This window comes from Rhizophagus irregularis, chromosome 12 (assembly GCF_026210795.1).
Source record: "Rhizophagus irregularis chromosome 12, complete sequence".
In the NCBI taxonomy this organism is placed as follows: domain Eukaryota; kingdom Fungi; phylum Glomeromycota; class Glomeromycetes; order Glomerales; family Glomeraceae; genus Rhizophagus; species Rhizophagus irregularis.
The window spans coordinates 367526-379893 of record NC_089440.1 but is presented as its reverse complement, the minus strand read 5'-3'; the positions used below and the strand labels follow the sequence as shown (position 1 = coordinate 379893).

The 12368-nt window shown below is 26.2% G+C and overlaps 1 protein-coding gene across 1 annotated transcript; it reads right to left on the bottom strand.

The window, feature by feature from the left end:
* Positions 1–11569: 11569 nt before the first annotated feature.
* On the bottom strand, positions 11570–11950 carry OCT59_003680 (uncharacterized protein; the record flags this gene model as incomplete). The annotated part of the gene is made up of 2 exons (XM_025325052.2): positions 11570–11777; positions 11853–11950. 2 exons carry the CDS (start codon positions 11948–11950, stop codon positions 11570–11572), a joined length of 306 nt encoding a protein of 101 aa, XP_025183101.2.
* Between the last annotated feature and the right edge of the window lie 418 nt (positions 11951–12368).

The window sequence follows — 12368 nt, the reverse complement described above, 5'->3', positions numbered from 1 at the left end:
ATATTTATGGTATATTGTATATTTATTTTTATTATTATAATTTTTTAATTAATCTTTTGGTAATTTGCGAACTAGTTTTCAAATATCCGGTCCATATTTAAAGAAAAATTAAAAAAGTTTCGTTAAGATTATTGCGCATTATGAAGAGACTTGGAGTAGAAATTTGAAGAGACCCATTAATTATACAATTTTTTGGATAATCTCCAATAAAAATATTTCATTTAATAATCACCCATACTGATTAACAAATGTGGAAATGTTTCCATTATTTTGCAGTTTGCCGCAGGTGCAGTAAACTTGCGGCTAGTGACGCTGATCGATCTTACAACATTACTGCGCCTGCGGCCAAATCTAACATAATTATATCACGTGATTGAAAATAAAAGTAAATTTATTTGCACGTCTCCAAAACATATCTTCATTTCTCTTTCTAACTCAATAAAAAAAAGGAAAAAAAATAAAAAAAATACAAAAAATAGATAAATTAAAAAAAATTTTATTGAAACTGAAGATGGATGGATATAATGTAGTAATCGCTTATCTAGGTTGATTTATGCATTCCTAAAAATAATAAGCGTTAATAATTTATTCATTGGCACAAATAACAAATTTCTAAAAAAAAAAATTGTTTTCAAATAATAATACTTGTCCAGTAACCAACCTTAAAATTATGAATTAATTAATTAATTTTAAATTTTTAAATTCATAATTTTATATTTAAAAAATGATGTTCGATAGATTTCAATGTATAACTTTAATTCATTATTGTAAATTGACATTGAGCAAAAATTTACTGGATCATATTATTACATACGTTATGTAAGTATTTTATTATAATTTTACCTAGCGCCTCTATAGTCTTTATAACAGAATTCAAATGAAATGTTTAGTAAGCACTAAGCTATAATGATTAGTGATTAGATTATTTCTGGTCTGTCGTCACATTTATAGATTAATAAAAGTGAAAACTAAATTAACAAACTTCAAAAAATTGAGATATATTTTGAAACTTAATTTTATCGCTTATTTCATTAACAAGCTATCAGTCAGTCAATATTAATAATAACATACGTGAATATTTGCTTTTTTTTAAAAATTTTTAGCTAGTTCAAAACTTATTCACGGCATAATAATATACTTAAAAGAATAATAATATAATAAATTTTGATTAAATTTATAATAATGCGAACTTGCGATTTTAAGTACACAGATTAACTTGATGAATAATTATTGGAATTTGTAGATTTTTATATTTATTTAAACAAATAATAAAATATTTCCTCCATAAAACGGTTGGACTAAAATCAATAATCAAATTATTCATTTTTTAATAACTTGAAAAACTTCATAATCCTCTACATCAAAAGAATTATAACTACCCGACATATAACTTTGTGGCATATCAACTTTAGAATAAGAACAAAAGCCTGGATAGTTTTTCCATTTACTATCACTATCTTGAAATAAGTCATGACCACCGCCAAATGCTGGTCCACAATTTTGACGACAATATATAGCATTACCATAATCTGTGTTAACATGACCCACTTTTGCACTGTTATGATCATTTTTATTCGTAAATGAAAATAAAAAACTATCCCTTGTAGACTTCCATGCATTTGAACCCCATTGAAGTGGATTATAACCTCCCAATATATGTTCCGAATTTGGAATTTTTAATATAACAATAGTAGCTCCTTTATTATCACACTTAGTATGAAAGGCTGCAGCTGTGTTACCATCCCTACTAGCACGATAAAGTAAATTGAAATTATAAGGAATGTTTCTTGAAGCATCTTTCTTTTCAATCCAACTAGAAAAAATAGCAAAATGTTGTGGTCCAATTATAACAGAATCACATACATTTTTTGACTTTCTAGGGGGTTGTATATTAAGACTAGATTTCTTACTTGGTGCCATATGAAATGCAAGTACATTATCAAGTATATCTTCAGGTATTAGTATTTTAAAAGGATATACTTTTAAAAAAAAATCTTCCGAATCTACATGGTAAAATCTAATTAAAGGAATAAATTTATGAAGAGTTCTTTCCATAATTGTAATTTCTTCTTTATTCCATTTCTTAACATCTCGTTGAATAGAAGGATGCTGAGCATAACTCCATTTGATCAAGCTATCCCATATATCAATTTCATTCAATGATAAATCATCTCTTTTTAAAAGTAATTCTAATAAAGGTGCTTTTAAATTTGTAAACTTATCAGATTTAAACAATGTATCTGGCTTAGCACAAATTTCTTCAAGATAATAATTCCACAAATTTGTGAAAGTTTCACGTTGGTAGACAGTTTCAAGAATTTCTAAAGGATCTTGTTGTAAAAACTCATGTTGATGTTTAATCAAGTATTCTTGAATACAAAGAATTAATGTTTGGATTTTTAGTTCATCCACCGCTATCAAAAGTTTTAGGATATCTGGTCCCTGTAATTTCGACAAATCGATCTTCCCACAATAAATAAATCTAAATATTAAAAAAATATACATATTGAAGTTATCGTGATAGTTTATATCAATACATATTATTTCAATACTTATTTTTCTCATTACCTTAAAATAATTTTAAAAAATTGGGGAGAAATATTAGGAAAATTAAAAACATATTTTCCATCCTTCTTCTCAGACCGCTCCTTAGAGAATGCTGAACGAAAATATTGAGACCTAATGCGTAATAAAATTGAATGTGCATGAAATTCTTTCATATTTTTATTTTCACCAGAATAGATAATAACATTATATTCTTCTTCTGCTTCAAATAATTTTTCCAAATCATTGATTATTTCTTGAGAATATTCAAAGGACATTTTTTAAGAAAAAGAAATTTGTATTACACAATTTTACGCACAAAGTTTGATCGACCCTATTTATTCTTACAAATGACAAATCACATGATAAATCTTGGCTTGTGTTCACTAATTACAAATTCGTAAAAATTTAAATAAAATATATAAGAATTTAATTATACAATACAGTAATAAATTTTTCTAAATCATATATTTTTATAATTTATTTTATTTAAGGCTGAATGAATAAACATACAATTCGTATAAATATAAAACTTTTATTTAATACAGCATTACAACATATCGGCGGATTTTAATTCATCGGTCAAATATGCAAATTTTGTTATACAAATATAATATATAAGTTAAAGTGGTTGATCTAGTGATTCAAAAAGAGGCATGTAATTTTAAAAGAGGTTCCTTAATGTACGCATCATGTGTACGATATTAACGTACGCACTGGCCCAAGATTGGGAGTTATGCACTTACACGTGATAACGTTAAACTTAACTTCCGGCCGGTGCGTACGTTAATATCGTACACATGATTTGTAAGTTAAGGATGCTCATTTTAAAAAATGCGATTTTGCGCAATCTTAATTCCGGCCAGAATTATGCGTAATTCTGGCTAATTTAAAAATTTGAAATTTAGAAATTTTAGATTCTATTAATTTTATAAGTTAAACACTTACTTTTGAGCAATTTCCGGCAATATTATCGTCGATCGATAATATACTGGTAACACTATCACAACGCATATTAAATGTTGTTGAATCAGAAAAAGAAAAATATATTTCATAAGACAGATGAAATAAACTTTAAGCAAGTAACATTTCAAATGTATATAATGTTAATTTTGGCAATTAGATAAAGTTGAAAAGATAAAACGAGTTGAAGCAGTAGTTAAATCATTGGATAAGGGACATGTTTCTAGAGAAGCATATTGATCTTTAGCAAAAATCGAATAAATATTCCAACGTGAAGGAGAGAGATATATTTTTTCAACACTTGATACTAATTTAAGACCAAATAATAGGATCAGACTCCTTCTTCAAGCTCCCAATAATTTAAAATAGTTTTAAGTATTTGCAATAGAAAAAGTCTTTAATAAATATTACCTGATAGGGATCTGCATTGGACTCTTATTTTACAACCCGGACTATCATTATTATCAATTTGTTACGAAAATCCGGGTTTAACGAAAAATCATGTGCCGGCCTGGACCTGGCCCGAGTGAATATTGAAAGAAAATTTGCCAGCCCAAACCCAGAACTGGGTTCAGGCTGGGCCCAAGTTTCTGGGTTCCGGTTCTGTTTGTAGGCCTCTATTACCTGATAGTATTTGCAAGCAGCATTCGTTGAAGATTCTGACGGAGGATTGTACTTCACTTGTAAATTTGTACCAAAACAAACTCTAAATAAAGGTTTTGACTCCACATATTCAATTGAATATTCAACAACATGATTCGCTTTTCCATATTTAGTTTTAGCAACATAATTATGAGGAATTAGATGGTTGGCATAATTTCATAAGGGAAGAAAATATTTAAAATTGCTTTCTTCTCTCATTTTAATTGTTATGATTTTTAAAAAACTTTTTTATGTTAAAAATTTTTTATTTTTATTTTTATTTTTTGTAGATATGAAATTTTTTTTTTTCATGAATATTTTTTAATAGGTTACGTGTAAAAATAGATTACTAAATTAGTACCCACATCAGGAAGTTTTTAGGTGGGTCGGTCCATGTAATTCCACGTGGGTTTGCTCAGAAATACGTGGAATTCCACACATTCCCAATATCCTATATCCGAATTTCGTGGACTTATGCTGAAAATACCACGTGTTTCGTCACAAGGTATTCGGAAAATACTGGAACTATTTAGATTTCCACATATTTCCACAGTATTTGATGTGGATTTCCATGTGGATTTTAAACGGAAAAAAATTCCTGATGCAGTAAATAGTTTTTGTATAAATTTGTACCAAATGGGCTCATTATATAATTGGCTCTAGATTGGCTTAAATTTGGATTATTTTTTGCATAAGTTTGAGCTAATTTCGAGCCAATGAGCCCGTCTGGTATAAATTTATACAAAAACTATTTACTGGGGTATCGTTTCATTGCTAAATTAGTTAAATTGATACTAATTATAATATAAATAAATACGAAATAACCAAATATGAATTGTCCAATCATACTCAAATTCCGTGATCTGTATGAAATCTCATGTACCATAATTGTACTGATATTTATATTATTTTATATTCTATAAGATTTTATCATCCAGTTTACATTTTAAAAATCCTGTTAATTATAAAAAGTTGGGCTAAATTAGTCAAATAATAAGTGTCAATAGAAAATAATATTTATATAGGAATAATACTAAAATTTTAATTTTGTATGCGAGGTTTTTTATTAAATAAATTAATAATATTTTTTTAGATAATCTCGAAGACTGTATATAATAAAGAATGGTCAACATTTCTTTTTTATTTGAATTTGGAGTTCTTAGTATATTATATATATAGCAAAAAAAAAAAATTATATATAGTAGCAGGGTACAATATATATATATATAAAGTAGTTGTGTAATTTAGTTTGTTACAAAAGGGTGTAATCATACTAACGTATGAATTCCTTTTATCCTTTATAAGATATAGCGATCAAACTTTTAGAACTGGATATAATGAAAGATTAAATTTTTAAAAAGAATTGTTATCAAATAGTTAAAAATTTTTTTTTATTAACAGTTTTATTTATTGTATTGATTTCAAAAATCAGATATATTCGCGGAAAATTGGAGATTTATTTATAAGGAAGATCAATGAACAAGATCAAATTTTAAATTTTTAAATTCATAATTTTATATTTAAAAAATAATATTCGATAGATTTCCAATGTAAAGCTTTAATTTATCATTGTAAATTATGTCAATGAGTGGGAATTTACGTTATATAAAGAAATATTATAGTTTTAACAAGTATCTCTATAGTCAAAAATGAAATTATTTTTAACAGAATCCAAATGAAAATGTTTAGTAAGCAGTTATAATGATTAGTGATTAATTTATCTCTGGTCTGTCATCACATTTATAGATTAATAAAGTGAAAACTAAATCAACAAACTTGAAACTTAATTTATTGCTTATTCTATCAGTCAGTTAATATTAATAAAAACATACGTGAAATATTTGCTTTTTTTAAAAAAATTTTAGCTATTTTAAGTACACAGATTAACATGATGAATAATTATTGGAATTTATTTTTATATTTATTTAAACAAATAATAAAATATTTCCTCTATAAAATGGTTGGACAAAATCAATAATCAAATTGTTCACTTTTTAATAACTTGAAAAACTTCGTAATCCTCTACGTCAAAAATATTATAACAACCCGACTTATGACTTTGTGGTATGTCAACTTCAGAATAAGAATAAAAACCTGAATAATTTTTCCATTTACTATCACTATCTTGAAATAAATCATGACCACCGCCAAATGCTGGTCCATAATTTTGATGACAATATATAGCATTACCATAATCTGTGTTAACATGACCCACTTTTGCACTGTTATGATCATTTTTATTCGTAAATGAAAATAAAAAACTATCCCTTGTAGACTTCCATGCATTTGAACCCCATTGAAGTGGATTATAACCTCCCAATATATGTTCCGAATTTGGAATTTTTAATATAACAATAGTAGCTCCTTTATTATTACACTTAGTATGAAAGGCTGCAGCTGTGTTACCATCCCTACTAGCACGATAAAGTAAATTGAAATTATAAGGAATGTTTCTTGAAGCATCTTTCTTTTCAATCCAACTAGAAAAAATAGCAAAATGTTGTGGTCCAATTATAACAGAACCATATACATTTTTTGACTTTCTAGGGGGTTGTATATTAAGACTAGATTTCTTACTTGGTGCCATATGAAATGCAAGTACATTATCAAGTATATCTTCAGGTATTAATATTTTAAAAGGATATACTTTTAAAAAAAAATCTTCCGAATCTACATGGTAAAATCTAATCAAAGGAATAAATTTATGAAGAGTTCTTTCCATAATTGTAATTTCTTCTTTATTCCATTTCTTAACATCTTGTTGAATAGAAGGATGCTGAGCGTAACCCCATTTGATTAAGCTATCCCATATATCAATTTCGTCCAATGATAAATCATCTCTTTTTAAAAGTAATTCTAATAAAGGTGCTTTTAAATTTGTAAACTTATTAGATTTAAACAATGTATCTGGCTTAGCACAAATTTCTTCAAGATAATAGTTCCACAAATTTGTAAAAGTTTCACGTTGGTAGACAGTTTCAAGAATTTCTAAAGGATTTTGTTGTAAAAACTCATGTTGATGTTTAATCAAGTATTCTTGAATACAAAGAATTAATGTTTGAATTTTTAGTTCATCCACTGCTATCAAAAGTTTTAGGATATCTGGTCCCTGTAATTTCGACAAATCGATCTTCCCACAATAAATAAATCTAAATATTAAAAAAATATACATATTGAAGTTATCGTGGTAGTTTATATTAATACATATTATTTCAATACTTATTTTTCTCATTACCTTAAAATAATTTTATAAAATTGGGGAGAAATATTAGGAAAATTAAAAACATATTTTCCATCCTTCTTCTCAGACCGCTCCTTAGAGAATGCTGAACGAAAATATTGAGACCTAATGCGTAATAAAATTGAATGTGCATGAAATTCTTTTATATTGTTATTTTCACCAGAATAGATAATAACGTTATATTCTTCTTCTGCTTCAAATAATTTTTCCAAATCATTGTTTATTTCTTGAGAATATTCAAAGGCCATTTTTTTAAGAAAAAGAAATTTGTATTACACAATTATACGCACAAAGTTTGATCGACCTTATTTATTCTACAATGAAAATCACATGATAAATCTTGTGTGGAAATCACACCGATCACACGTGATTACATTTTCTTGTGATGTCACCAAGAAAATTACAAAATAGAATTTAATTATATATAGTAACATTAATAAAATTTTCCAAATCATATATTTTTATAATTTATATTATTTAAGGTTGAATGAATAAACATACAATACGTATAAAAATAAAACTTTTATTTAATACAAAAAATTTTAATATTAAATATAAATATGTTACAAATATTATCTTTTAATAACTTTAAAAACTTCATAGTCATCTGCATCAAACTTTCCGGGTATACCAATATTAGTATAAGAATTTGTTTGATCATTGTACCAGGTACCTTTATAAACATTCAAATTCCAACCAAAAGTTGGACCTTTGTCTGAATGACAACCTATAGATTTTGCGTCACCATGACTATAACATACTTTTGCACTACGAAGGTCATTTCTATCTGTAAATGAAAATATAAAACTATCATAATTAGACTTCCAACCCGAAGAATTATCCCAAGAAAGTGGATTATATCCTCCAACTATTTGTTTTGAATTTGCGATTTTTACTATAACTAAAGTAGCACCTTTATTATCACATTTTTTATGAAATGACTCAGTTGTATTACCATCCCTGCTGGCTCTATATAAAAGATTAAACTTATAAGGAATATATCCATAGAATTTATTTTTCCTATAAATCCAATTTGCAAAAACTGCAATGTGATTTTGATTAATTATTACAGAATCAATGCTACATCTAGGAGGTCGTCTATCATTATTAAATTGCTGATTTTGAGTCATATGAAATTTGACCATGTCATTAATTAAATCATTTGGTATTATTTCTTTAAATGGATATACTTTAATAGCAAAATTTTCCGGAGAAATATGACAAAACCTTATCAATGGAACAAATCTATGAATAGTTCTCTCCATATTTGTGATTTCGTCATTATTCCATTGTGTAGGATCTTGTGGAATTCTGTGTTGAGCCCGACACCATCCAATCAAATTATCCCAGATAACAATTTCGTCTAGCGGTAAATCGTCCCTGTTAAATAGTAACTCCAATAAAGATGCACTTAAACTGTTAAATTTACTAAGTAATATTTGAGGATCTTCACAAATTTTCTTGATGCAAATATTCTGTAAAACTATAAAAGCATTATTTTGATGAATCTTTTTAAGAATTTCAATAGAATTTTGTTGTACATAATTATTCTTATTTTCAATCAAATATTTCTGAATGGATTTAATTAAAGGTTGAATATTAAACCTTTCTACTGCTATCAAAAGTCTTAAAATATCAGACTCTTGTAATTCCTCCAGATTAGTCTTTCCACAATAAATAAATCTTTTAAAATTTTAGAAAAGAAAATTATTAGAATTTCTCAAAGATGGTTAAGATTATTCTCATAAATCTTAAATAATATAACTTATACGTTACCTTATAATCTTTATAAGTAATTGAGGGGAAATATTAGGTATGTTAAGAATAAATCTTCCATCCCTCCTCACAAGCGATTCATTAGAGAATTCTGTACGAAAATATTGTGACCTTGTACGTAATACAAATGAATGTGCATGAATTTCTCTACTTCCATCTTCACTAGCATAAATAATAACATCATAACCTTCTTCGGTTTCAAATAATCTTTCATAGTCATTAGCGACGTCTTGAGAATTTTCAAACATTTTTTTTTTTTAAATTTTTTATACCAAGTGAAAAAATGTAAAAAGTTGATCCTTTAAATTAATAAATCTTGTGTCACGTAAAAGATCACGATATTGTAAATCAATCGTAAATATGATGTCATTCTTTTGTAATCCATTTAGACTTTTAAAACATGAATAGCAAGCACGTATTGTTATTTTCGCCAATTTAAAATCATTTTAAAAGGGTTTAAGCCGGAAAGAGGATAAAATTTCAATGTAAACCATACTATGACTGCAGTACAATCCCAAGTCGTCATCAGGTGGTAAATATTCTATCTGTTACGTATGCATTCTTTCCCATTCTAAGAATATATTTGTTTAATAAATACTATACTATCAATTTTAGCATCATACTATACTCAGAAAGCCGATCCTACTATACTACTTTTCGTCTTACCGCTATATTTCGTCTTACCGCTATACAGTTGGTAATAATTCAATTTATATTGGAATAAACATTTTTTTTTGCTCATATAATTTAGATTATATAATTCATTTAAAGCAAATTATGATATAACTAAAAAAATTTGTCTGACGTTTGGATTAGTCTCCGTATAAATAATTTGAATTGTGTAACTTGACATATAATTAATTCCCGTGACATTCCTCCGCCGTATGCATTCCAATCAACTAATCCAATTTCAGTTAATATTAATTGCCTGTTTAAAGATAAAATATTTAACTGATTTGACACTTAACTGAGCAGTTAAAGGATTTGTGACTTTTTACGTCTTATTTTTGGATTTAATTTATCGATAACCTAAAGGCTAATAAAAAATTTTGACTATATTTCATGAATTGAAAAATTTTTTTATTTGCGAATTTTCAAGTACGACAATTTCTGCCAAGATTTATTCCTATCAACTAATTTTTACTAGTAAATTTTATTACCATGTGTAAGATTATCATTAACAATTTTAATTACAAATTTTTAAAATTAACTTTATTATATGAAATCTTACTATTCTAATTTTAAGGAAGATAATTTTAATGTTTTTGAAAAAATTCATCATTTGCGATCGAATATTAGGGTTATTGTGATTTTCATAAAAAAAATGTTCCGTTACTTGTTATGTGAATTGTTTTGCATACCCATCAATAACTAAGGATCATAATTCTATTTTTATTTGATATTAACTATCTTATAATTTTCTTTAATAACTATTTATTATAAATAAAAATAAATTTTTTAACATACAGTATAACGTGTGCATATTTACGTCGCTTCTTGTCATACTTTCATGAGATTAAAGATTATTCTTTCAACTTGTTTTAACAAATTCATATATAACGAATGGAATAATCTGTCGTGATAAGTAGTAAATACATTTAATAATTTGAATAAATTTATTAAAATCATTTAAATTACAAACTAAGAATTTTGAATTTTGTAAAACATTTACTACTCTAGTCTTAGTGTTTAAATAACCCAAAATAAATAAATTAGAAGATAAATAAATAAATAATAATTTAAAATATAAAAAAAAAATTTGTTAAATGATTCAAATTCCGTCTAAAGATAAAAAATAACAAATTATAAATTAATTATTTGTTTTAAAAAGAAATCTTATTTACTTAAGATCTTACCATCAGGAATTTCCAGTTCATCCTGTTCTTTCGAATGAAGATTTGGATTATTATATACTTCGTCATCATCTATAACTGAAAGAGATAAAAAATAAATAAAATTAAAAATTGTTTATTATTACGTAAAACTTTCACCTACCATCGACATGATGTTGAGTTATTACCATTTGAAATTTATTTGTAACTTTATAAATTCTTCGATCAAACTTCATATTGTGCCCACATAAATTTTGTGATCCTGTGGCGTAATATTTTACGCCTCATAACCAAATATTATCGTACTTTCTAATTCTATTTTTATTTTGTGTTTAACAAATTTGATTGTCATACTTAATGAATAGATAATATTCCTTAATTATATTGATTAATATTGGTAAAAATCAATGATTGTTAATCAATAGACTATTAATTTCAGTTGTAGTAATTTTTAAATCTTACTTAAAGATCAATATAAACATGATTGATGAATGGGACAATTTTCTTTAGTTATTTTAAATTAAATTTATTTTTTTTTTTAAGTACAAACTTGAAGGTTTTCATTAACCTTTTAATATTTACCATTGTATATGACGTATTTATACAGTATATACATATTAAAAGTAACTATAGTTCTCCATTCTGTAGGTACATCATTTGAAAATGGTAAGCAATACCTTTCACTAACACGCTTTCTAATGCCAACGAACAAGACTGATTTATCAAGATCATAATGTGGTTTCTTTAATTCAGCAATTTCCCACAATAATGCTCCAACACTGAAATGATAAATACGTGGATTAGTAAAATATTCTTAATAATGCTTTTTTGAAAAAAATTTTTACCTTTATTACCTGTAAATTTCACGTTTAGAATCGTAAGGAACTTTCTTTTTTTGAGAATCATTATTATTGTTTTCCTCATTTTCTATCGCTAATTTTTCTGGAGCCATATATCTTATATTTCTAAATTTTGCAAAATACTTTTTGAAATGTCAGAAAATTTTCTGCTTAAACCAAAATTTGCTATTTTAACTTTGTGATTTCCATCAACTGAAAGGGATTGTTGCAATCATTAAAGAAATTCAAAAGATATTTCTACACCCACCTTCAGATTTATTTAAAGAATGTTTTTGAGGCTTATGTTGAAAGAAGATCTACTAAAGGATACATTGATAATATTGGAAAGCATCGCTGGGATGCCAAGTTTTATTCGGAATTTATGCCCATTGTAAGTATTATTCCTTTTTACTTTGTTAACATTATTTAAGGTTGGTTTTAAATTTAAATAATATATTAGTGTCTTGAAAAAATGAGAAATCGTCGGGTTCACTTGCAAGAGATATAAGAACTGCACTTTTTAAAGTATTT